We start from the raw sequence: 25,821 nt of genomic DNA, 5'->3' as shown, positions 1-25,821 counted from the left end.
AGGCTCGGAGACACTGGGTGACCCTGTGACCTTGAAACGCGGCCCCTTCAAGTTCCTACCTCAGCCAGAGTACGGTGGGGAGCCCGTGGAGAAGCCAACTGCGGGGGGAGGGGGGGTCGGGAATCCACCGCCGCCTCGGGTCTGCAGAGGTTTACTGAGTCGGCGTGGACGGGGCCACGGGACTCATCCACAGAGCCCGCGGGCGTCCTGGGGTTCCTGCTCACCCAGGAGCTCCCTCCGGTGCCTGCAGCCTTGGGGCCATGGCCGGTGCAGGGAGTTGGGGTAGACACTCTGACCATGTGACCCAGCCCCCCCCCTTCCTGCCCCGTCGGGGCTCGATTGGAAGTCGCACTTGGCTTCCCCGGGCGGCCTCCCGGAAGGGAGCCCCGGGCCTTCTTGCCGAGGCCTCCTGGTGCTCAGCACCCCCAAACTAAGGCAGAGAGTGGACGACGGGAAGGGAAGGAGGGAGGGAGGGGAGGGAGGGAGGGAGGGAGGGAGGCGACCCAGGAAACCAAGGAAAACGGAAGAGAGAAACAACGCGGGGAAGACGCGCGATGTGGCCAGGAAAGGAAGGTTCCACGGGGACCCCCGCGCCTGAGCCCCCACGAGAGCCACCCCGCTGCCGGCCACGGCCACTCGCGGTGGGTGGACTCCGGAGAGGCCGGGCGGGCGGGCGGCCTTCCGCCGGCCAGATTCGCTTTCCCGACGCTCGGCCGGGATCGAGTTACCCCGTAAACACGAAGCCCAATTTCCGCAGGCTCCGCTCGAGGCCCTCTAGACTCTGGAGCCACGCTCCCCCCGACCCCGCACACGGCCCGCCCCGGCCGCCACCCCACCGCCCTCCGCCCGGAATGCCCGCCTCCGCCGCGCGCGCGTGGCCTGGCTCGCTCGCTCGCTCCCGGAGGCGGGGTGCCACTCCTGCGATTCGGATGTTTGCCCGCACAGCCTCCCCCCGGAAACCTCCACAGGGGAGAGGAGCTGGGGTGTCACGACGCCGGGCCCCTGCCCCCCGGCTCCCCAGCCCAGCCCCCACCCCCAGGTGACCTCTGGTCCGGGATCTTGTCCAGGGGGCTTCCCGAATGGACGCCCACGGGTGGCAGCAGCCTCCCCCCCCGCCCCCCCCCCGGTTCTAAGGAGGGGAGGGGCGTGCTCCGCTCCCAGGAGGCGGGGTGCTGGAGGGCTCAGGAAGCCCAGAGGCCCGGGGAGCCCAGGTGGATGGGAGCACCCTACGCTGCCCACCTAGCGATGTCACCAGGCCCCCCCCGTGGGAGAGCCACGACCCATCTCCTGGGTCCTAAGAGCACGCCCCAGGCTTCTAAAAGGTGCCCTTGGTCCCCATGGGTGGGCCAGCCGGCTGCTAACACTACACGACCTCCAGGGCTGGCTCAGAACACCACAGCCTTGGGGGGGGGGGGGCCGGGCTGCATCACAGGCTGATGGGCCCCTGCACGCGTGCGCAGCCGCCCATACCTACGTGGCCGCTGGCCGGGCCCAACGCGCGTGCGGGAGGGGCGGTTGCCTAACCTTAAGCGCGGTGGAATCTGACGGGCGTTCCTTTCTCCAGGGCTCGGCTCGCCGGTGCAAGGATGGGGGGGGCGGGGGCGGGGGGGTGGGCGTTAGGATCTGCTCCTCCAGCCCTCTGTCTTTCTCCTGACAGGCAGGCCTGCATTCACCCGGCACTCCAAGCCCAGGGCCCCGTGCTGCGTCCATCGGACCCGTTCTCAATGGACCGCCCCACGGAACCTCGACATCTGCCACGGCGTGACGGGACGTGGGAGCCGTCGGCTGGGATGAGCCCGGGCTTCCAGTCAGTCGATAGCATCTCAAAGCCATATACATACCTGGAGATCCAAGGGCTGGGGACTCCGCCAGTGAGCCGACGGCTCCTTGCCGCAGCTCTGTTGTTGGTTTCCGGCTCATTAAGTTTTAACAAGGCGGGTCTGCCTGGCGTTTGCCATTCCCTGACTCTCGGGGCCCTTGCCATCTCCCCCCTCCCCCTCCCCCTCCCCCTCCCCCCTCCCCCTCCCCCTCCCCCTCCCCCCTCCCCCTCCTCCTCCCCCCTCCCCCTCCCCCGGCCAGTTCGGTCTCTCCCGATGGGCCCCATGGAAACTCCTACGGTCCCTAGCCTGGCCTCGTGTCAACGCTCCAAAGGAACCGGGGCAGACGTGGCTCACGTCTGTCATCCTAGCTACTCAGGAGACTGAGATCTGAGGATCGCAGTTCAAAGCCAGCCTGGGCAGGAAAGGCCTGTAAAACTGTTCTCTCCAATTCATTACCATAAGGCCAGAAGTAGCGCTGTGGATCAAGTGGAAGAGTGCCAGCCCTGAACAAAAACGGCTAAGCGCCAGTGCCCAGGCGATGAGTTCAAGCTCCGGTACCAGCGCGTGCACGCACACACACACACACACCACACACACACACACACACACACACACACGGGGGAAATCGTAACTAGTAATCGTAGAGAAACACAGATTCTCAGGAAGACTCGGTTACTAAGCGCGTGGGCGACACGGGTCTCAGGAAGCCCGGGTTTGCGGCTCAGAGGGCTCAGGACATCATGTGCGGCTCCGTACTGATGACGGGCAAGGGCCGCACGCCGCTGGGGTAAGAGGCAGAGCACCGGGTACACACCAGGCACGCACCAGACATTCCCGTAGGTAGGATAAGAGCAGAAGGGAAAGTGGACGCCGGAGACTGTCCAGGCTTTCAGCCGGACCTTGACTTAGCTCTTCCACCTCTAGGTACCCAGTCCCAGGAAACAGACCCTCATTGAAAGGTCACCCAAAGGGTGGAAAACCAAGGGCGGCCCCGACCATCTCTGGGTCTCCTGCCTTTTGGGTCTTCTCCTGAAGAATTAGCGGTTTGACTTTTATTTGCATCTTCAATGTGAACACGTGCCCGACCATGCCCAATGCCACGTGCTCATCAGATTGACCTGCCACCCCCCTCCCCCACTCCACTACCGTAGTTTAAGAACCGGAAGCTAAAGGCAGGCACTCAGGGTGAGGCCTAAAGCAATGTGAACACTTAGGACCTCATCCCTGTCCAACGAAGGACCTAGGTTGATCTCGAGATGTCAGGCCGTTAGCAGGGTTAATCGCTCCCTGGTAACCACGATCGGAGCAACTGTAAGAGGCAGAAGCGGCGTACACGTGCAACACTCCTTTATGCGCCCCTGCCAGACATCACCAGTCCACCCCACCACGACCACACACCACGATCCCAACACACACATCAAAGACGTCATCAGTCAACCCTCCCACCACGTGCCGCGATCCCGACACACACCGCAGTCATGCCCGGCAAGAGCTGGCAGGGGCGATGAAAACCTGCTCCTTAGGCCTCGTGTCCTGGATGCCAAGGCAGGCAGCCAACGCGATAAACAAACAGCGCGTTCCAACTCATGGGAAGTCAGTGGAGAAACTTTCCCAGGCCGATGGAAACAGGGTTTGGGATGAATATATCTATGCATACGTGTGTGTGTGTGTGTGTGTGCGTGTGTAAGACACTGGTGGCTCACACCTGTAATCCTAGCTTACTCAGGAGGCTGAGATGTGAAGACCAAGGTTCAAAACCAGCGGAGATAGAAAAGTCCCTGAGACTCTTATCTCCAATTACCTAGCAAAATGCCACAAGTGCAGCTGCGAGTGGAAAAAGCTCAGGGACAGTGTCCCCGTACTGGCGAGCAAAAACAACAACAACAACAAACAACAAAAGCTTCTGAGTGTTGGCTAAGATACAGGTTTCTGAACACCTGTGCAAAACGCAGCCACTCCTTCCACAAGGCCCTACCAGCTCTTGACCCGACGGCCTCCGTGCAGAGGGCTGAAAAACTGCTCCAGGAGATTAAGATGGGGGCCCAGGATGTCCCCCCCAAACATCTCCGTACTCCCTTCATGTAGAAACCTATTTGTTTGTTCTTAAAGGAAGCGAGTCAGCCAAGGCCCCTGAGGCTAAAGGTGGGTGTCGGCTAGGCAGCTTCGTTCTGTGACCTGGGAAGACCCTCGGACCCCTGCAGACTCGGTTTCCCCATCTGTGGAATGGGTGTGCCCAGGGCTACGACGTCCGACCACCCACCTAGAGCAGCCCCCCCTCCAGGACTGTGCCAGGCAGTCTCTGCAGAGAGCTGGGCTCGCCGGAAAGAGAAACAGCGGCCCTGGGTCTCGTCCGTGAATGCTTTGCAAGGGAATTAAGTGCTACGCTTGGTTTCAAATCCTTCAGATTACACCTACTAGACTAATCTGCTTAGTAGATGTTGAAATCCACCCCGAGGCTTGTCTTTACTAATTACGTTGAATGACACTGCTTCAAATGCCAGGAAAGAAGCTGCTTTTACAAGAATTGTTTACACCTTTCAGACCCGGCCTAGCGCTGGGGGCCATTTCCTCCCTCCATCTTTCCTGTCCCATATCCTAAATTTCTCGGTGAAAAGACTTAGGTGTGTCACAACCGCCGGTTCCACTCCGCATCAGCTTTCTTTCCAAACAGAGAAGGAAAAGTGTTGGCGCAAGCAGGGGCATCGCTGACTGAGCCCCACCACGTGGGAGAAGGAGGCGGAGAGGGGGAGGGGGGAGGGGGGAGTGGAGAAAGAACAGGGGTACGGCCCAGCCCTGGTCTCTCAGCGAGGGGACCCTGTCATGTGACCCAGAGGTACTAAGTTCAACCCCCGATTCCACAGCTGACCTCCCGGCACTCCCCTCCTTTAGGAATCTCTTCTGCGGGATGCAGTCAGCTGCCACTCGGGGGTGGGGGTGGGGGGTGACTTTCCTTTGCGGCAGCCACGCACACAAGTGGCACGTATCTCTGGGCACCTGGGTGTCCCCGGCACCTGCAGCGTTGGCTCTTCACCGGGCTGGCTTCTCCATGTGTCCTGTTGGCTTTCTGAGAGCCTGGGTCGCCTTCCAGTAAGATCCTTTTGTACTCAAAGAACCCAAACTGGTTCTGTGACTTACAAAAAATAAATAAATAAATGACGATGGCCGTGCAGTAGTCAAACTTGGTTCAGCAAAGTCCTAAGGTTCTAAACCAGTCATTCACACACATATATATTATATAATATTCATACATAAATTATACTTATTATACATATAGTTATATATGAATATTATGCATCGTATTCCATATACAGAAGATTCCATGTATAGAATAATTCCATTTACGGAGTATTATGGAATATATATGGAATAATTCCATAATGGAATATATATATATGGAATATTACTCAGCCATAAAGCAATAAAATTAGGTCATCTGCAGGAAAATGGACGGATGTGGAGATCGTCATGTTGAGTGAGACAAGCTGTCTTCGCTCATTTGTGGGGGTGCATAGACGTCAACTTATGAGGAGGGAGCTAACAGTTGCAGAAATGGGACATGAACGTAAAACAGGGAATATCTAAGGAGATAAATGGGGGCGGGACAAAGAGAGGTGAAGAGGATTGAAGGAAGAGATTATCAATCAGTCATTCTTAGCTGTCACCTATCTAGCAATCTATCTCTATCATCTGTCCATCGATCTCTACCATCTGCCTGTCACCCAATCCCAGTGTAGCTTGGTGAAAGCCAATGAACGGGGAGAGGGATGGGAATATGGCGGCCGGCAGGGGTGAATTCGCCCTCGGTGCACTGCGGGCATTATGGAAACACGGCCGTGGAAACCCCCGTATGACACATGTAGATGGGCTGCGACAAAGGCCAGCACATTCTCCAAGACTTCTACCTCTGTTGACCAAGCTGAGGGCTGGTGCCGCGGAAGCTGGGGGCCATGGGGACAGGCCTCCCTGCCAGGGACTCTCCCAGGCTCAGACCCGCAACGGCCCCAGCTTCCTGGTGGCGTTTCGCTGCCTCGCGGCTCCCCAACGGCCCAAGGACGCGATCGCTCATCCCGAAGGGGGGCCTCCTCAAAGAGGGGCTGGCCGCAAGCGGCTCTCTCCTCAGGGACAAAGAGCCAAAGTCCTCCAATGCAGGGATGGAAAAAACAAAGGGAAGCAAAAAACCACAGGCCAAGGTTTCTGAGGTCTACAAGAGATATGTGTGTGTGTGCGTGTGTGTGTGTGTGTGTGCGTGTGTGTGTGTGAGAGAGAGAGAGAGAGAGAGAGAGCACAGTCACAGCTTCTATGGCAGAGAACCATAGTACACGGTCACAATTCTATCCTATTACTGTTACTTTTCTTGTTAATATATATTTTGTTAACAGCGATGCCTAATTTCTAAATTAAAAGTCCTCAGCGCTGTGGATGTAGGAGGAAACAGTTCCTGTAACAGATCCCCAGGACTCACGGGGGGGGGGGGGTGGCGGCGGGGGGGCATTGCACAATCCTCCCCAGTGTTGGACTCCACATGAAGACTCTTCCCACGAAACCAACCCGTTCTCAGCCACAGGATCCCTGTCCAAGCCAGTTTTGGGGTGAGACAGGACTGGGAAATGACACCCCAAGCCCCTCCAGCCTGGAGATGACCGCAGGAACATCCCCAGGGGCTACTCCGAGGACAGGAAGTGTAAGGAGGCTTAAGGAGAGCCATCCGCGGACACGACCGTGTGCATCGGAGCGCGTGGCACCGGCCTGAGCCCGCGCAGCTGTTCCCCGGGGCAGACACAAGCGAATAGCAGCACACATCCAAACAAAGCCGGGAGCCCCGTGCAAACTCCAGCTGCAAAGCACAAACAACCCCCCAGGCAGACGGACAGATGGGTGGATGGACAACGCCCACGGCAGCGGCCCGGCCTGGGGACGCACTTGAGCAGCAGCAGAAGAAGAAGAAAGTCAAGAAAACAATCTGAGCAGCAAAAGACAACTGTTGAAACAAAGTAAACGTAAACCCCTGCTCCTGCAACCCCAGGCACCTCAGAAAGATCACTGTTAGCAAATACGGGAAGCCTGTTGAATATTCTAGCAGCGCATAACAGGAGGCAGCTATGCGTTTTCTTTTCCTTTTGTAGAAACACCACTTCTGCAGAAGGATCTGCAGCCGACCCCCAACCTCCCTCTCCGTGCGGGGAGGGGCAGGCCTACGCCCCTGCCTGGCTGATCAAACGGATCACGGGGGGGGGGGGGGGGGGGGGGCCCACATGGTAAGTCCAGGATGGGAATTTGATCCACACAAGGCCAGAGGTTGAAGCCGGTCCCCAGGCCTGGAGGGCGGTCACAAAACCCCCAGGAGCTCGTCAGCAACGGGGATTTGTTCTCCCGCAATCCCAGGGGCCTGCAGGGGGGAGGTGCTGCGGGGCGGGGGGGTGGGGGGGGGTGGGGTGGGTGTGGCTCCATGGTCGCCCTCCCGTCTCTTCTCCTGTCATTTTTCTTAAGACAACATTCCTAGCAGGCTCGGGCCCACCCTCCGCCGCCAACCTCTTCTTCGATTATTCGAGCGGGACCTGAGTTTGAAGGTGTTTGCTAGGCAGGTCATGGACGAGCTGCACCTCACCCGCAGCCTTCTTTTCATTTTCCCTAAGGTCTCACCGGTGCCCCGCTGGCCTCAGACCACTGCCCCCCCCCCCCCCCACCCATGTCTGCCTTGTAGCCGGGATCACGGAAGCGCGCCATCAGGCGCAGCTCACTGGCTGAGATGGAGCCGCTCGCTCTTGACCCAGGCTGGCCTGGAAGTGGGTGAGCTTCCCATCTCTACCCCCAGAGGAGCTGGGACGACGGCTCACCTGGTTTCAACCTCGTCTTCTCTCACGTCTTCACTAGGTCTGCAAAGACTTAGTTCCCGAAAGAAAGTCACAGCCGCAGGGAGTGGAAGTTGAGAATTTAATTGTTCTTTTTTTTTTTTTTTGGCCAGTCCTGGGCCTTGGACTCAGGGCCTGAGCACCTTCCCTGGCTTCTTTTTGCTCAAGGCTAGCACTCTGCCACTTGAGCCACAGCGCCCCTTCTGGCCGTTTTCTGTATATGTGGTGCTGGGGAATTGAACCCAGGGCCACATGTATAGGAGACGAGCACTCTGCCACTAGGCCATATCCCCAGCCCCGTTAATGTTCTCTTTTTAAGAACCAGAGTCAGCCCAAAGCATGTGAAAGGAAAGTTTCCCTCACTACCACCCTCTCGCCAACCTGAGAAAGAAGTTGGGAGAGCCAGACAGAAAGACAGGTCCTGCCAGGCGCCGGTGGCTCACGCCTGTAATCTTAGCTACACAGGAGGCTGGGATCTGAGGACCATGGTTTGAAGCCAGACAGAGCAGGAAGGCCTGTGAATCTCTTATCTCCAATTAACCAGCAAAAATCAGGACGTGGAGCCGCGGCTCATGGTAGAATGCTAGCTCTGAGAGCAAGACCTAAAAAATAGAAACCTTAGGGTCAGCACCCAGACCCTAAGTCCAAGCCCCAGAAAAAGCAGAGAGAGAGAGGGAGGGAGGGAGGGAGGGAGGGAGGGAGGGAGGGACAGATGCAAGCAGGCCCCAATGCTGGCACTTAAATGGATTGTACCCAAATCAGAATCCTGGCCACCTTCTGGGTTGCTTGGTATCTGGCCAACAAAATCCCTTTTTCAAACATGCGTAGTTTAAGTTTCTGTCACTTACAGCCAAGATATTTGACGTACCCACCAGTAAACAGCATTGTGTAATATGAATTCAAATAGCGTTATGAAATATGAATTTGTATACTGGGTGATTTATTCTTTTAAAAGAATTAACTGTTAAAATATATACAGAGAGAGAGAGAGTTCTGTGTGTGTGTCATCCTGGGGCTTGAACTCTGGGCTTGGGTGCTGTCTCTGAGCTTCGTTGCTCCAGGCTAGTGCTCTGCCACTTGAGCCACAGCTCCACTCCCCGTTTTGTTGTTGTTGGTGGTGGTTATTGGAGATGAAGAGGCTCATGGGCTTTCCTGCCCGGGCTGGCTTTGAACCTGTGATTTGTGATTCTCAGATCCCAGCGTCCTGAGCAGCCCCTGCCTGCCACCCACCCAGGCGGAAACTCACAATCGAACCATTCTCTCTAACATCGCTTTTGAATTTCTCAAGAAAGGAAAGGAAGTCACACGTCCGAGCAGTGAACCCCTCCTGGGTCTTCTGCTTGAAGTCAAACACAGATGCGGGAGGAGAGAAAAGGCAAGAGGGTTTGTGACATGCGGACTGTGGTGGCGAAAGCCGTGGAGGTCTCTGACGGGCGGGGGGGGGGTGTCTCTGCCAGGCAGAGCAGAACCACCCTGCAGCCCCGGCTGCCCGGGGGGGAGGAAGCAGCCAGTGCTCCCAGACTGAGTGCTCCCTGAGCTCATCCCAAATAACTCTTGCCCACCACTCAGCACCACATAGGAGCACGCAGGTCAGACAACATGACAGAGCCACTGCCCCCAAGCCCCCACCGGCGAGCGCTAGCCTGTGGCAGAAGGCTCTAGATCCCGAGCCCCAAGGCACCAACGGCCAGCTTTACAGACGACGGAGAGGCCAGGGTGGCCTGGCCCCGCACACGCGCTCCGCTCCACCCTGCGGCTCCGGCCCAGCCAGCCTTGCTCCGCGCCGCAGGCCCCGCCGACCGGGTCAGCCGCGTGGTCTGAGCAATGCGGCTGACCGCAGGTGACCCCGGAGGTCTGCTCCCCACAGGGGTCAGACTCGCCCCTCCAAGGGTGCCCAGCACGCACGCGAGAACCAACCGGCAGGCCACAGGGGAGGCGGCACGGCCAGGACGTCCCCCGACGAGGCCGGGTCCCCCTTACCTTCCGCGAACGGCTCCCACTCGTAGAACCTGCCCAGGAACGGCTTGTTGTTGTAGGACGCGCACTGCACCTCCCGGATGTTCCGGCTGTTGGCGGGGCACTCCTAAGGCGGGGGGCAAAAGATGCCATTAGTGCCCCGGTCTCTAATGCCAGCTTCTCCACCTAAGCCATGGCCTCCAGGGCTGGGAATGTGGCCTAGTGGCAAGAGTGCTTGCCTCGTATACATGAGGCCCTGGGTTCAATTCCCCAGCACCACATAGACAGAAGTGGCACTGTGGCTCAAGTGGCAGAGTGCTAGCCTTGAGCAAGAAGAAGCCAGGGACGGTGCTCAGGCCCTGAGTTCAAGCCCAGGACTGGCCAAAAAATAAATAAATAAATAAATAAACCATGGCCTCTGAAAACTCCCTGTAGGATTATTAACTCATTAGTAACTTAAATGATTATTATCACTGGATGATTAACAAGCTGGCGGGTTAATTTTTGTACACCATAGTTCTTCCTTTTGATGCCAGTATGGGGGCTTGAACTCAGGGCCTGGGCACTGTCCTTTAGCTTTATGGCTCAAGGTTGGTGCTCTCGTACGTAAGCCACAGCCCCACTTACAGATTTTCGTGGGTTCGCTGGAGATAAGAGTCGCTTGGACTTTTCTAGCCGTGCTGACTTGGAACCGTGATCCTCACATCTCAGCCTCCGGATTCACTGGGATTATAGGCAGGGGGCTGGCCTGTAGGCTGTGATTGGAAATGGGCTGGCTGGAGCCCTGGGGGCAGGGGGCAGTTCCCAGGCTTGCCTCTGGGAACTAGGCCCTTCCTTCCTCCAACACAGAATCACGTCCACGGCAGGCTGCTACTCTATCTCAAGAGAGCTAGCCTATCAGCTTGCTTACTTGGCTGTACATGTCTTGGTGTCCATGTGATTTTCTGGGCCTGGTGCTTTCATATACAATAGAATTGTACTTGGAAAGAATAATATGTCATTTGTAAGGAAATGGATGAACTTAGAATTAAGTCTGGCTGGGGCTGGGGATATGGCCTAGTGGCAAGAGTGCTCGCCTCGTATACATGAAGCCCTGGGTTCGATTCCTCAGCACCACGTATACAGAAAAGGCTCAAGTGGTGGAGTGCTAGCCTTGAGCAAAAAGAAGCCAGGGACAGTGCTAAAGCCCTGAGTTCAAGCTCTAGGGCTGGCAAAGAAGAAAAAAAAATTGAGTCAGGCTGAGAGATAATATGGTGCATGTTTTTTTCTCATGTGGAAGCTAGGTGTAAAATACAAATATTCAGGGTAACATCAACAAGACTCTATGCATATACACACCAACTGACTAAAACTATGGTACTCTTAGGGAAAGAGTCCAACAGTAACGCCTCTGAACAACTAATGAGTGGTTTAACAAAATGAATACTAAGAAGCAGAAATTTGTTTGTGGGGGGCAACAAGCTGGGGCACAGGAAGGGAGGGAGGAAGGATGAGCAAATGTCAATATATCCATTGTCTGTTAGGGAAAAGTTGAAGTATCATGAGTACAGGGATGGGTGAAGAATAATGCCAGGGCCACGGAAGGCTAGCATTGTACTGGTAACCTTATGGAACTGTGACCTCTTTGTACAACTACCTAATAAAACAAATAAAAATTAAAAAAAGAATCACGTCCACGGTGCACAGTAACACCCTCCCACCGTGCATCCATCCTGCCAGCCACCGGCGGGGTAAACAGTGTGTTTCTCAGATGAGCCAATGGGGAGCGGGAGGAGTCTCTGAGCCAGCGAGGGGCAGAGCCCGGACTTGAATCCAAGCACTCCTCTCTCACCGTCCTCCCATGAGGTCTAAACTCCAGTCTACACTCTAGCCACGCTCGCAAGCAGAGGCTCCGGCCCAGGGCCCGCGGAGACCTTGCTGGAAAGGCAGACTCTGGCTCTCTCCCCGCAAAGATCCCCGTTCCCCCCCCTCCCCCGCCAGCCTGGGATGGGACCCGGGAACCTGTGCTTTATGGAGACCATCCAGGTGGCCACTCAAAGAAAACACGAAGCTCCTTCTGCCCAGCTTCTAATGGATGCGTGATACACAGGGCAGAGAGAGACACAGAGGGAGATAGGTGTGAAAGATAAAGATCAAGGTCTTGGGACCCCCTCGTGGCTACGGAGGCTCCGTCTCTGCAACACCTCATTCCACCCAGATTGGATTGGGGCGGGGGGGGGGTGTCAGTTATTAGATTTAAAGGAAGGGAAGCGGGCCTCTCAAACACCAAAACGCACTTCCTCCACAGAGGGCATCGAATAGCCTTTGTCTACATGATCTCCAGGGCATGGAAACAAGAAGTTCCTTTCTCCTTTGTAGCTGTGTCTGCGTTCTTCTCTCTTTGTCTTGTTTGTTGATCTATCTTGGAGAGGGGAATGGGAGGGCACAGAAATGAGGGACAAAGGGTGGACAGATGCCGCCGAGGTCCTCACCGGACGCTCTGTGGACAATGAACTCCACAACCTGTGAGTCAGGGATGGGAGGAAAACCACAGAAGGGAGCGAGGGAAACGAGAGACATTACCCACAAAGGAATGCCCCCGTGACCTGACTTATGGAACGATCGCCCCTCTGTACATCACCTTTGTAAAAACAATTTGTATCATGTATTTTTTTAAGTACTTCGTCTAAGACTCTCCCAGCGGATGCACAGGTCAAGCAGAAGGGCCGCCTGAAAGTTAATGAAGAGAAAAACAACCCTACGCAAACACCAATGCCACCTTAATGCCAAATGCCCTCTTCCCCTTCCGGCTCTCTTTATGGTCTCCTTGCTCCTGAAAAATGAAGGAGTCAATGGGAGGATGTGATCAGGTGCCGAAAGACTCCGTTCCCTCGAACAATGGATGCGAGAACCAGACCCACGCTCAGCCACTTACACAGCTAACGGCTGACTTCCTCCACGCGCAAAGCACTTCCGGGAAGACCCCTTCACCGTGGGCAGTGTCTTCCGGGGGACCTAGCGTGTCACAGGACCAGTACTCACTCAACACTCCGGTTGGGTGATTAGTCACGGTTTGTAGAAATAAAGAGCGCTTTGTGCAAATGAAGAACCCCCCCAAGCCGGCCTGCAGAGAAGCAAGCTTAAGAGCAAGCCGGCATCCAGAGGAATTACTAAGATCACAAATTAAGTCATGCCTATGGACTCCATAACAGGAAATATGCTTTTAATGAGGAAATTGGAGCTAATCTGTAACAGCTGTCCTGTTACCCGGGAATGGAATATTAAAGCCAATTAAATTATTATTGATGCAAAGTGTAGCGACTCGGAAATGTAACCCAGTAGCCTTTTCGTACTCCTTCTTCACACAGTCACTAGCTGCAGAACCTTTGGTAAGTTAGTGAACCTCTCTCTCTCTCTCTGCAACTGCAAAATAGAGAGAGCCATGAACTTACAAGCTTACTCAGGGGAAGGAGAGTGGCCACGGCTTCTTGTGCCGGGCTTCTTGTGGGTTTTTAATAAAAGTCCCGAGCTATTGAAATGCATGAAGACAGGATTAGCCGATCGTGACTGCAATAAAATCCTGCCCGCACCATTACAGCTCTACGGACGCTTCAGTTACCGACGCGTCTCTATACCGTTTGGTGAGCGCGTGCCAGCCAGAGGGCTCCGACCAAGCGCCGCCCAGCCCCCTGCTGGCCCGCTCGCCCCTCTCCTAAGATGCGATCACTCAGACTTCACTACCAGCTGATTTCCTGGGCACTGCTGTTTAGTCAAGCTGCACTCGCTCGACCCACGGACCCGTGAGCACACGTTTTGTTCTTTTGTCAGTACTGATTTGGACTCAGGACCTCACAGCCCCGCTTAGCTTTTCTCTTCAAGGCTGGCGCTCTACCACTTGAGCCACACCTCCACTTCCAACTCTTTGCTGGTTAACTGGAGAGGAGGGTCTCATAGACTTCTGAGCCACCAGGGCCCAGCTTAAGTTTTTTTTTTTTTTTTGGCCAGTCCTGGGCCTTGAACTCAGGGCCTGAGCACTGTCCCTGGCTTCTTTTTGGTCAAGGCTAGCACTCTGCCACTTGAGCCACAGCACCACTTCTGGCCATTTACTATATATGTGGTGCTGGGGAATCGAACCTAGGGCTTCATGTGTACGAGGCAAGCACTCTTGCCACTAGGCCACATTCCCAGCCCTGCTTAAATATTCTTGATAGAAGTCATGGCGAACTTGGAGATTGTTACACAGCAATAGCTAACTGATACACTGGTTCAGTGCTTATCAACAAGTGAGCTGGTAATATATGCAAAAGTTTCTAAAGCAAGTTCAGTGCCAGTAGAGGGGCTACAAAGAAGGCAGGGGGAGAGAAGAGAGGGAAGGGGGGCTACAGGGGCCGTGCATCTCACGGTGCTTTCCCCGAGCACCGTCGGATGAGCCAACGCTAAGGAAGGGAGCTTTGTACTCACATTGGTGTTGCACAGCTTGTACTGACGATGGGCCCCGATGCAGGAGATGGCGGTGGGCCGCAGGGACTGGGGGAAGCCGGGAGCCACTTCGTGGGCCCCCGCGCCGTGGTGGCTGCTGGATCCCGGGTCGCGGAACAGACTGGAAGCCGCCCAGAAGCCCTGGTCGTGCGTGGCGGGCGTCTGGAAGATGGAGGCTCTGGAGGCCTGCGGTGCGGATCGAGGGCCGCTATGACCGTGGTCCCATGGCTGGTGCTGGGGGGGCCAGCGGGGCGCTGGGCTGCGGCTGGGCCTGGGCACGGGCGCCCCCCGGGCCCCCGAGGGCCGGGTGTCGGGCCTCTGCCTCCGGAGCCTCTGCGGGCCGTGGCCGGCGTCGGTCTGCAGCGGGAGGATGTACGGCGCCCTGCCGTAGCCGTAGGTGCCGGGCCCGATGGGGCCCCGAGCCCTGCTCCTGGAGAAGCAAAACCGGGGTCAGCAGAGCCGCAGGGGTGCAGGATCGCTGGGGAACGCGGGAGTGGGGGGGGGAGGGAGGGAACTGGGGTGTTTTTGGTAGGTCACAGGGAGCCCCGAAAAGTTCCCGGCGACGCGTAAAGACATCACTGTTCTCCCAGCCCCGCGGCGTGTTTTCCTGAGGATCGTGTTCTATTTCCCACAGGCCCAGAGAGCTTTTCCCCGACACAGGCGCCAAGCTGAGCCAGGGGACGAACGCAGAAGATCCGGAGGGGACGGGCAACCGGCTACTCGGCCACGGGGCTGGAACTCAGGGCCTGGGCGCTGTCCTTGAGCTCTTCAGCTCAAGGCCGTCATCCCTGGACCGCGTTGAGCCACAGCGCCACTTACAGCCTGCTGATGGTTCACTGGAGAGAAGGATCTCACAGACTTCCCTGCCCGGGCTGGCTTTGAACCACAACTTTCAGATCTCAGCCTCCTGAGTGGCTGGGATCACAGGCGTGAGCCAACAGCGCCCGGCTACTCGGTTATTTTTGAGGTAACCCACTCTACGCCCAGTTTGTGGGGAGCCTTTGGATGTGGCCCAGAGCCGCCACCTTCTGAACGCTTAGGAAAATCACGCCAACAGCGGGGACGCTCGGAAATGTCCAACAACTGGATCTCCAGAGGCCTAAGGTGCTGACGGGAGGCTCCGCCCATGGAGGGGAGGCTCCGCCCATGGATGGGAGGCTCCGCCCACCGCCGGGCTGCCGTGGTCCCAGGTCACCAGTGCACTGACACGCGTGGCCACAAAGAGCAGGCAAAAGCCAGCCCCCAGGACTGGCGAGGGGCTCGGCAGGACAGCCCGGGCTTGGTATGTGTGAAGCCATGGGTTCAATCCCCAGCATCGCCAGACAGAAAAGGTACATAAATAAAGGTCCAGAACGCCAAGGCGACAAATTCATTGTGCAACTGGTGTGTGCAAAAACCTGGAGCTAGGAACAGTGAGGATGTATAAGAATGAATTCCCTGTGTTTCTCCTGACCCCAGCCTTACAACCCAAGGCAGCTAGGTCAGAGTGGAGTATAGATCAAGGTGGGGTAAAGGAACACGGTTATAGACACAATTGGCTCTTTGGGGATTCTAAGGCAAAGGGAGGGGGCTTGTGTGTCTGGGAAGGGGTCTGAAAACCAAGGTCACTTGTCTGACGGTGGCCCAGGTTCCAACACTCTATAGAAGGACCCAGCTGAGTGCCAGTGGCTCACACTTGTCATCCTAGCTACTCAGGAGGCTGAGGTCCCAGGGTGACGGTTGGAAGCCAGCCAGGGAAGAAAAGTCCATAAGACTCTTATGTCCAAGTAACCAGCAAGAAGCCAGAAATGGAGGCATAGCTCAAGTGGTAGAGCACCAGCCTTGAGCGATAAAAGCCCAGTGGTCACACACGCACGCACGCGCACACACACACACACACACACACGATACAAATCGTCTGACTCTTACTTGTTTATGAAATGACCAAACTGAACTAAGTGACTGCCAAGGTTGTCCCAACTCTAAAAATGATATGCTTTCCTAATAATCAGTTCTATAGTCATGTACCACTGGAAGCATACCCACGGAGTTCTACAGGACGGCCCATTAAAAGAAGCCCATTAAAATGGCAGGCCAAGGTAGGACATTACTCTCCGCCCCCAAGAAGAAACTCCTTCCTCGTGATATAAATTTAAAAGAGCACGACTAATTATTAACGTCTTTATCACCAATTGCACTTCCATTCCCAGCTGACATGGTTATGAGTTAAAGAGGCTGCAGTGTTTTATTTTGCCTTGAGGTGTCTCTCAGTTAACCTTGGCAACACTTGGGACTCAGTTAATGGTGGGGGCTTTAACAGGTGTAATGAAGGAGTCAGCCCTCAGAAAAGACTATATATACATATATATATAAAACACTTGCATATATGTATAAATCGTCTTCATAAATTTATATATCGATGTGTAATGTACACATATATATGCATATTTACATACACACATATCTATACCTATATGTATATACACACCTATGTATATAGAGAAATAACTTGAGTGTGATGGGCTTTCTTTTTTTCTCTTGTGGCCAGCCAGGTAAAATGAATGACATGAATGAATGAAGGCATTTCTGCACTGGAGGTTAAGATCTGAAAGCCCCTCCCCCCCACCCCCACCCCCGCCAATTCTAGTCTCAAAGAAAGAACGCGGTGGAGACCACAGCTGAAGGCAGCGAGAGACGGAGGCCCAGGCTTTGGGGGGTTGTAAGCGCTGTGCCTGCCATGCCGCAGGGACTTCATCCATAGTTTAACGCAAGGCCGCACCGTGTTACTGGGCAATCTGGTCCCGATGACCTTCGCTGCTCTCTGGCTGAACAACCTAATTCTCAAACATCAAAACTCCCAGCAGCCTTCACTTCAACCCTCAGACCTGAAACAGCAGCCCGCCAGCGGAGTAAATGCAACGTACTGATAAATACACTGAGTAACAAATGCTCTGGATAAATAAATACATTAGGTCTAGCCTAATGACTGGGGGAGGGGGAGGGGGGCTGGGAGTCGGCCACGCCCCCTTCAGATGCCACCTCTCCCACCAGCCCAGAGCTGGGGAAGCCACTTGGTGCCTCCAGTGTCATTATCTGGTCCCTAGGCCAGAATCCTCGGGTCTCAGCCTCCTGATGGGCTAGGATGACAGGCGTGAGCCACTGGCGCCTGGATTTCTTCTTGACAGCTGCATAACAGTCCGGGGCATGGGTCCCTACCAAACTGTCCCGGTCTAGTCACCCTTGGCTGCTGGGCACCTACCTCCCCCTCTCTGTCCTCCTCCTCCTCCCCCTCCCCCTCCTCCCCTCTGAACCCCATGCTCCTCCTCCTCTTCCTCCCCCTCCCCCTCCCCGTCCTCCTCCTCCCCCCTCCCCCTCCTCCCCTTCCCTCTCCGACACCCCAATATGGCCTTGGGATCCAGAGTCCCCCCCCCCCACAAAGAGCCACAGAGAGGAGGGGGCAGGCTGCAAAATGAGTCCCTCCCGACACGTGCGTGGACCCAGGACGGGGACTCGGCTGGCAGATGGTGATGGGAGACACGGAACGTGGGTGGTTGGATGCACAGGGGCTGGGGACGGGGGATAGGGACAAGGTGGGCACGCGGGTGGATGGGTGGACGGGGCGGGCACACGGGTGGATGGGTGGACAGGGCGGGCACGCGGGTGTGTGGGTGGACAGGGGCGGGCGCGCGGGTGGGTGGGCAGGCATGCGGGGCGGGCACGTGGGTGGGTGGACGCGGCGGGCACATGGGTGGATGGGTGGACGGGGCGGGCACGCGGGTGGATGGGGCGGGCACGCGGGTGGATGGGGCGGGCACGCGGGTGGACAGGGGCGGGCACACGGGTGGATGGGTGGACGGGGCGGGCACACAGGTGAATGGGCAGGCATGCGGGGCGGGTGCACGAGTGGATGGGTGGACGGGGCGGGCACGCGGGTGGATGGGTGGACGTGGCGGGCACGCGGGTGTGTGGGTGGACGGGGCGGGCACGCGGGTGTGTGGGTGGGCGGGGCGGGCGTGCGGGTGGGTGGGCAGGCACGCGGGGCGGGCACGCGGGTGTGTGGGCAGGCACGCGGGGCGGGGCGCGCGGGTGTGTGGGTGGGCGGGGCGGGCGCGCGGGTGGGTGGGCAGGCTCGCGGGGCGGGCACGCGGGTGGGTGGGTGGGCGGGGCGGGCGCGCGGGTGGGTGGGCAGGCTCGCGGGGCGGGCGCGCGGGTGGGTGGGCAGGCTCGCGGGGCGGGCACGCGGGTGTGTGGGCAGGCACGCGGGGCGGGCACGCGGGTGTGTGGGTGGACGGGGCGGGCGCGCGGGTGGGTGGGCAGGCTCGCGGGGCGGGCACGCGGGTGGGTGGGCAGGCACGCGGGGCGGGCGCGCGGGTGGGTGGGCAGGCTCGCGGGGCGGGCGCGGCCCCTACCTCCTCCTCTCGTGGGGCCCGGGCCCGGGGCGGCCGGGGCGGGCGCGGTGCGCGCGGGGCGCGGCGGGGCTGCGGAGCAGCGGCACCGAGGCGCGCACGGCCGACACCACGCGGCCGGCGGCGAAGGCGCGGGGCGCGGGCGGCGGCGGGGGCGCGCGGGCCCGGGGCAGGCAGGGCCGGGTCTGCGCCATGGCGCCGCCGCCGCAGCTGCGCGAGCAGGCCGACCAGGGGCCCCAGGAGCCCCAGGCGCCCGCCAGGCCCTCGTCGTCCTCGGGGGGCCTCTGCGGGACCTGCGGGAGACAGAGGTGCGCTGGTTAGGGGAGGGCAGGGCCCGGAACCTCCCACCCGCCCCTCCTCGCCTCCCCCTCCCCCCCGAATTTCACAGAGACCCCAGCCAGGCGTGGGACACCTGCCTTTCGAGCGAGCGGCCTGCAGAATTGTGCACGCCGGCTGTGGTTTGACACCATGTGTTCTGTGTAAGTACCTGCGTGTTGGCTACACATTGGGGGTGGCTACTGGGGTCCCCCCAGGTAGAGGCAGCCCAGGGAGGTCACGCTTGCCAGCGCCCTCGTGCCGCGGGCTCAGCCTGGTAGCATTTCAAGGGTTTTGAGCAATCAAATGTGTAGGTCCAGGATCAACGGGCTCTGTGTGAGTCAGTGACAAACCCAAACCCAAAGAAGAACTCATAGACAAAACACAACACAACAGCAAAACCCAAAGGAGTCAGGCGCTGCTGGCTCACGCCTGTCATCCTAGCTACTGGGGGCTGAGATCTGAGGACCACGGTTCAGAGCCAGCCTGGGCAGGCGAGTCCGGGAGACTCTTGCCTCGGATGAACCTCTTTAGGAGAGAGGCAAATAGGAAGCACATAGAAAGATGGTCGAGTCACTTAGGGTTTCACGAGCCAACCAAATAACATTAGGGGCAGGAATATCATTGTAATACAATATGAAGTGCCCGGGGCCAAACATGAAGTTGAAACCACATCGTGATGGCTAGTCGATTCTGAAGGACCGAAAGGACTCTGGAAACATGAAGACTAATCGGATCTGTTGCTGAAGCCGAGCCCAGGAGAAGTCTCCTTGTAACTGAAAAAAATGTCAGTCATGGTTACAGTGCTGTTTGCTCCATAAATACAAATAAACAGATTAAAGGGAGAAAGATTCGGAACAGATTGTGGGAGGTGGGAAGGCAGGGAACAAACCCAGCGCCGACGGGAATACTACTCACAGAAAGTTCTAGAAGTTCTTGTCACCACCAGCAAGCCCCATAACGAGCGCAGTGCCAAATGTTTCCGACGTATTGGGTTTCGGCACTAATGTGAAATCATGTACGATTTCACTGGCTCCTAATTCTTCTTTCTATGAAATTAAACCTGCCATCTGTTCTTCATAGAAAACAAAATAAAACGCACCACCGGCCAAAAAAAAAACAAAAACCGCTCTGACATTCTGAAATCTCATTCTGGAAGAGACTGGGGAAAAAAATAGAGGTTTGGTGACAGCCACAGACCCAAGTCAATGCACCCGAAACAAATGGTACAAAAATACATCTTGGGGGCTGGGGATACAGCCTAGTGGTAAAGTGCTCGCCTCCTATACATGAAGCCCTGGGTTCGATTCCTCAGCACCACGTATATAGAAAAAGCCAGAAGTGGCGCTGTGGCTCAAGTGGCAGAGTGCTAACCTTGAGCAAAAAGAAGCCAGGGACAGTGCTCAGGCCCTGAGTTCAAGCCCCAGGACTGGCAAAAAAATAAAATACATGTTGGAGTTTGAACCCCGAGAGCTATGTCTCGGGAAGCCCAGAGCCACAGGAAGAGGGACTACAGGCCTGCGCTACACAGCTCGGCACGTGCAGGAACCACAGACACGCTCCCGTCACACCACGTGTCGGCCAAGGCCACCCCCCGGGGCTCTCCACCTCTGGTTCCCTCTTGGCCACGTGTCTCGACACAGGAAAGGCTGCAGATGGAACCTCTCCGCACCGGCCTCCCTGCCAGCGGCTGTGAGACGAACACCGAGAGCCTCCCGGATGCGGACGGCTGGCTCACGACGACACGCCGCGTCACCGCCGGTGGCTCCCGATCCCAGAATCCCTCAGGACCCCTGGGGGCTCCAGACGCACCGGGGGAAAGAGGCCCAGGACGGACGGCTATTGCACAAACCCCGAATCCAGGAAGCGCGAGGAGTGCGGAGCAGCAAGGAGGAGGGAAGGCCAAGCGGGAAACGCCGAGGTGAGCTGAAGCCTGCGCTGCGGACGGGACGCCACGCACGGACACGCGGGACCGGCACCCACAGGTGCGTGTCGGGGTGCACTGCAGCTCGGCGCCCACACCCGGGCCGTGCCCACCCCGACGGGAACCCCGGTAGCCATGGGCCTCGTCCACACCCGCGTCAGGGAGTTCCCGGTCGTCACCCCACACTGGAGACCCCCACAGACCCCCGCGCCCCCCCCCCACGCCCAGTCCCGTGCTGCGCGTGTCGAGGTCAGATCCGCCGATGACCTCCCCGCGGCACCGATCGGGGAGGGTTCCCGGCTCCTCCTCCACGCGGTGCCCAAGAGCCAGCCACTGGGCCGGGCCAGGAAGACACAGCCCCCGCCGCCCGGATGCTGGCAGCGGAGGCCGAGAACGCAGCGGCTGACCTCTGAGCCCTCACCGGGCCTTGGGTCTCCCCCCCCTCCCCACCCCCCCACCCCCGACGGCCGCCATTCCCCCACCCCCGGTGTTCCAGCCTTAGCGCTTCTTCGCCCTCCGGCTGGCAGCCTGTCCCTGAGACCGGACTGTGCCCGCGGTGCCTGCCCGGCCTCGCTGAGCAGCTGTGGCTCTGGGCCTCGGTTTCCCCTCGGTAGATGGAACTCGTTGGACCGGACAGGACCGGCCGTGAGCTCCCTTGCGGGGCTCACGGGCTCGGGGTTGTTGCTGGAAGACGGCTCACGCTCCCCCCTGCCTCCTTGGTTTGCTTCAAGTATCGCGAGACGGGAGAGGAGATCCCAGGCGGAGCAAAAGGCTGGGCGCAGAAACCCTGGGTGGACGAGGCAGAAGGGGGCGGCGGGCGCGTTTCCACGGGCTTCGGCGGCAGGCTCCCGCCCCAAGAAACGCTACCGATCCCAGCGAGGCAGAACATCTGGATGAGCTCTGCAGCCCGGGAAGCGGGGCCCCCTTTCTGGGGGGACCTCCGTCCCCCTCCTAGACGGTGGTGCAGCCATGCGCCGGGGTGCCGACCCGGCCCGTGCTGGCTGCGGTTCCCCGGGAAGCAGCCGCTGGAGTCCGTGCGGGCTCGCTGGCCGCGTGCGGATTCCCCAGGCGGGCCAAGTCCATTTGGCTTCAGGTTCTCAGCGGCAGCGGCCCAGCCGCCGGGCGAGCCAAGCCGGCCGGCCAGGCAGAAGACCCGATTCGGCCATCTGCAGCTGGGTGCCTAAGGGGCATTCTCCGGGATCCCCTCCACAGGTCTGCAGGCGCCACCAGGAGAGGAAACGCCAGGCAGGGGCCCGGGGCTCGCGCCTGGACTCCCAGCTACCCAGGAGACTGAGATCTGAGGATCGCAGTTCAAAGCCGGCCCAGGCAGCAGTGTATGGGACTCTCATCTCCAGTGAACTACCCAAAAGTGGAGCTGTGGCTCAAGAGGTAGAGCACTGGCCTTGAGCACAAAAGCTCAGGGACAGCACCCGGGCCCTGAGTTCAAGCCCCAGGACTATCAGAAGAAAGGAAGGAAGGAAGGAAGCGAGGGAGGGAGGGAGGGAGGGAGGGAGGGAAAGAAATCAAGTCCATGTAGCCCCCAGGTGCTTGAGGGGGCCGCTTGTGGGGGAGATGGGTCCCGTGGCTCCCAAGTCCTTCGGCTCACAGGGCTGTGAGGTACAACACACCCTTCTCTGCCTTCACCCCACTTCATCTCAGCCCACAGGCGCGTTCGCCCTCCTCCTCTCCCCCATCCCCACCCCCCCTCCACGCACAGACCTTTCCATCCATGTCAACGATCGCTCCGTTCCCCAGGGCCATCAGGCACAACTTTTCCACCCAGTGCTCCCCTCCTGCTCTGCAATTACCTTTGTCCACAGCGGTGAGCTCCCCAGGGCAGGGAGTATCAGGAATTGTTCTACCTTTGTGTTCCCGACACTCTCTCTAATAGGATCTCGCCTGCCACCTGGCAGGCCCTGGGGAGACACCAGGTGGATGAGTGCATGCACGCACGCCTAGATGGGTGGATGGACAGACAGGTGGACGGATGGATGGGTGGATGGGTGCATGCACGCATGGATAGAAGATGGACATATAAATGGGTGGATGGACACATGAAAAGATGGACGGGGGATGGACATATGGATGAACAGATGACGCATGGGTGAACAAATGGATGGACAGATAGATGAATGGACAGATGGATGGATGAACAGGTGGATGGACGGATGGATGGATGGGTGAATGGATGGATGGATGATGGACATATAAATGGATGGGTGGACATATGAAAGGATGGACTGATGGACGGATGTATGGATGAGCAGATGGATGCATGGATGAACAAATGGACAGACGGATGAATGGATGGACCAATGGATGGATGGCTGGCTGCACACATGCATGGATGGATGGATGGACAGATGAAAGGATGGGCAGATGGATGGATGGATGGAAACTTCAGCGAGCTCTCCCTTGGTCCTATACCCAGGTGCTCATGACTGCCATGTACTTCGGTCTCCATAGCAGCAGAGATATATAGTCTGAGATAGGTCTGGGAAACAGAAAGGACCCTATCTGTAGGGCTAATGGAAGCAAAAAGGGCTGCGGGTGTGGGTGTAGCTGTAAGTGCCCGCCTAACGAGCAGGAAGCCCTGAGTTCAAACCTCAGTACCACAGAAAACGATCACAAGGACGACGAAGATGATGAAGATGGCGTGAACACCGAGGAAGGCATGGTGGAGGTCAGGACTCTGGGTGAGCTGGCTGAGCCCAGAGATCACACTGCAGGGAAGCTCCCGACCCCGGGCCCGGCAGAACACAGCGCGTGCGTCTTTCTGGGGCAGCTTAGGTGTGGTCTCTGGAAATCATTTCGTGTCCAGAACCCCATGGCGCAGGCTGCTAGCGGCAGCAGCCTAGCTGGGGGCCCCCGGCGGCGCGGGTTCTGGAAGGAGCCCAGGGCCCCCGGTAGCAGCTGGGGCTTGGGCGGGGCCTGCTCCCGGCCGCTACCCAAGGAAGGGCAGGCGCAGGCCGCATGGCCGGCTCCTCCCGGCTCCTCCCGGCCATCTGGACGGCGCAGAGCAGCCCCAGGGGGCACCCACAGCTCCACACACGTCTCGGGCTCCCTGGCTGTGAACCAGGAATCCCACGTACAGCCCATTTAAAAAACAAAAAGACAACGGTGCGAAAACAAACACAGAAAGAAAGGAGATCTAGGGGCTGGGGTCCTTGGGGAGGAAATATCGGGGCATTAGAAACCGCAGCCATTTCCAGCACCTTCCCTGATGGGGAGACCCCGGCCCGGCCTGAGAGGGGTGTGGGGGGGGTGGGAGGCCGCTCTGGGTCCCCGGCTGTTTGAAGCTCCCAGTCCCGGGGCGGGGGGGGGGGTGGTGGTTCAATATGAAAGCCTGAATTTGTGCATGCGCAGCCATCGAACCCCACTGAGCCTGCGTGTGCTGGTCCTGGGGCTTGAACTCGGGGCCTAGGCGAAGTCCCCGAGTTTTTGTTTTGTTTTGTTATTCACGGCTATCGCTGCACCCACTTGAGCCTCACACAGTTCCACTTCTGGCTTTCTGGTGGTTCATTGGAGATGAGAGTCTCCCGACTTTCCTGCCCAGGCTGGCTTTGAACCATGATCCTCAGAGCTCAGCCTCCCGAGTAGGCGTCCATCAGTGCCCGGCCAGGATGGCCTCGTAAAGACTGAACTCGAAGCAGCCTCATCTCGGAGTTGTTTTCCGACGGGCGGGAGTCTGGGTCTCTCTTCCATCCCCTGTCTTGTCTTTGTCCACATGCATGTGAGGAGCTTCGTCCTTTCTTTCCGCCCAGAGGCTCTAGCTCCATTTCAGGTCGAAGCGGCCATTACACTGGACATCCCACGGGGCCAGGCACGGCCCCAGCTAACGCGGGCGGGTCTCAGGATCGTATCCACCCCTGACGCCATCATGCTGCGACCTGGATCAAGTGAGAAGGATCCCACAGGAGCGCCATCGGGGGTCCTGAAAGCCAGGCTCCCCCCCACACGGGCAGGTGGACAAGAGCCCGGGGGGGGGGGTCAGCCAGCTCCCTCCCTCGCGGGGGGCGACCTGCGGGCCAGGCCTGAAGAGAAGCAAGAAACAAGAGTCTCCGCGGTCCCAGCTTCAGCCAAGCCAGCCGCTCCTCCTTGAGGGGACCGGGATGGAGGACAAGGTCTCTAGCCCAAGTCCAGCTGCGGAAGGATCTAGAAAGGACTGTTGCAGTCACGCTGCTTGGGTCACTGCCATTGTGCCTGCTGAAGTGGGGTTCACAGTTTGTGGGCGGAGGATGTTCCCCAACACCACCCCGTCACCAAGCCACCCACGCGAGGCGGTCAGGCAGAGGTCATGTGAAGGACAAATCCCTTCTGGCTGCCGACTTCCAAACTGTTCCAGAAGACCCCCGGGCCAGGGGCCCATTTGGGGGTGGGGTGCAAAAATCCTCTGCGCCCCAGCTGGGGCCCAGCCCCTGATGGAAAGCAGATCTGGGGTGCGTCCCGACGGTGCATTCGGTGCCGGGAGCCGTTTCTAAGCAGGTTGGGCTGGGGGGGGCGGGGGGGGGGCGGGGGGGGCGGGGTGGTGGTAGGGCGGGCTCATTTCTCTCCTAAACCTGCCTGGGGGGCAGCCAAGTCTCCATTTGACTCAAACTCTAAAAACAGAAATGGGCGAAGAAAAATAATCCACGGAAAGGCTGGAAAAGTCATCTCGCCAGCTGTTACAGCTGTGCCGAGCGCGGCGGGGGGACCGGCAGCTCCCCGGGGAGGGGGCCGTGCCTCAACCCTCATCCGTGGGGCTCACTACGGGGGGGGGGGGGAGGCAGGGGGCCGGGCCACAAGCCCTTCATCCTCCCAGGTAACAGGAAATCCCAGCCGTCCACGGCGACCTGAGAGACACCGGCCGCCCCCTCCAGGAAGCCTGCTCAGAACCGGAGTGGAGGCGAGGACAAAGGTGCTGTCCCGAGGGGTTTATGACGCCGAAATACCAGCAAGGTGGGGGACACCCGGCCCGTGTGAACATCCCCAAAGGGCTGTAAATCGCAAGCCAGCACCCCCAAATGCACTCGGAACTCAGAAAGGCCCCAGCAACCGGTGAATCACGCCTGTCCCCCAGCTACTCAAGGAGGCTGAGCTCTGAGGATCTCGGTTCAGAGCCAGCCCGGGTAGGA

At 58.3% G+C, this 25,821-nt stretch overlaps 1 protein-coding gene across 1 annotated transcript in view; it reads right to left on the bottom strand.

Annotated features, from left to right (window-relative positions):
* Thsd4 (thrombospondin type 1 domain containing 4) overlaps nt 1-25,821 on the bottom strand; it is a 252,433-nt gene that overhangs the window by 211,134 nt on the left and 15,478 nt on the right. Inside the window, exons 3-5 of the mRNA XM_048369064.1 lie at nt 18,472-18,761; nt 14,066-14,510; nt 9,650-9,752 (exon numbers count right to left, since the gene is read on the bottom strand). Coding sequence (XP_048225021.1) covers nt 9,650-9,752; nt 14,066-14,510; nt 18,472-18,761 — 838 coding nt within the window. The remainder of the gene's footprint in view (nt 1-9,649; nt 9,753-14,065; nt 14,511-18,471; nt 18,762-25,821) is intronic.

The sequence above is a fragment of the Perognathus longimembris genome, chromosome 20, assembly GCF_023159225.1.
Source record: "Perognathus longimembris pacificus isolate PPM17 chromosome 20, ASM2315922v1, whole genome shotgun sequence".
NCBI classification, from domain to species: domain Eukaryota; kingdom Metazoa; phylum Chordata; class Mammalia; order Rodentia; family Heteromyidae; genus Perognathus; species Perognathus longimembris.
This window is presented reverse-complemented; position numbering and strand designations above follow the sequence as displayed.